The sequence below is a fragment of the Penaeus monodon genome, chromosome 34 (assembly GCF_015228065.2).
Source record: "Penaeus monodon isolate SGIC_2016 chromosome 34, NSTDA_Pmon_1, whole genome shotgun sequence".
NCBI lineage: Eukaryota > Metazoa > Arthropoda > Malacostraca > Decapoda > Penaeidae > Penaeus > Penaeus monodon.
Genome location: NC_051419.1, coordinates 12,991,442 through 12,992,454, shown reverse-complemented (window position 1 = coordinate 12,992,454; position 1,013 = coordinate 12,991,442). Strand labels below are relative to the sequence as shown.

At 40.6% G+C, this 1,013-nt stretch overlaps 1 protein-coding gene across 1 annotated transcript in view; it reads right to left on the bottom strand.

The window, feature by feature from the left end:
* LOC119594608 (puromycin-sensitive aminopeptidase-like) overlaps positions 1-1,013 on the bottom strand; it is a gene marked incomplete in the record, with an annotated part of 34,909 nt that overhangs the window by 21,580 nt on the left and 12,316 nt on the right. Inside the window, 2 exon segments of the mRNA XM_037943659.1 lie at positions 178-283; positions 595-760. Coding sequence (XP_037799587.1) covers positions 178-283; positions 595-760 — 272 coding nt within the window.

Here is a 1,013-nt window from a genome sequence, read left to right as displayed (position 1 = left end):
ATGGGGAAGGAAAGGAAAGCAAAGGATTTCCATAATGATATTCACACTGACATACACTTTATATAACTGATGTTACAGATGCACGAGTTGACCTTTATTTTGATGATGTTGATGCTGATACACACGTTGACGTTCACACTGTAATTACAAACCTGAGACCACCCACAATGTACGTACCATGGAGAAGAGGTCGTCTAGCACTCCTAACCGGTCCAGAGGCGGCAAACACTTGGACTTCATGGCAGGCATCAGCAGGTCAAGCATGTCAGGAGGATACTGAGTCCTGTTGCGAAAACCAAAAATTTTAATACCGTCATCAAAATAAATGTTGAATAAATATGTGTGCAGATAACAAAGGGATGCAATATGTTTATTTGTACATACATAATTCAATCTGCTCACTTGGTTATTAGTCAATCAACTTACAACAGCATCCAATCTTCAATCAATCCACTTAGCTAACCATTCATTACCACAAAAACTAATGCCATGAACCTACATACTCATTCTTTAGTGAACATCTGTACTGCAAGCACGAGGGACCTCAGGACTTTCACATCTCATCACCAGAAAACAAACACATGTGACTCTCACCTGTAATATCCTACTGTGCCAGGGTTGAGCTTCACCCACGTATCAGCAGAGATGCCCTCAAGAACCACTTGCGTCGACTTGCAATCTAGGAGGACCTCCTTGACTGTTTCGGAGGGTTTCTTTTCAGTCGAAATACTGATTGGCACCATCCACTGACTGCTGTCCCCTATGTAACAGAAAGAAAAAGGTGAAGGTCATACATTACTCCATTACATTCTCTATCACAATATTAGTACATACATTCACAAGTCAATTTAAACTTATTGGCTGTAAGCACATGCAGTGTCCACTCTCATCTCTTATTTTTCCTTACAAATAGACTGTCTCATAGGGGCTTACTTTCCATGAAATCACCTACTAGGCCTACTGGATCTCTTATCTTTACCCTATTCCCTGATTTTTTAAGGAAGAAATGCCAG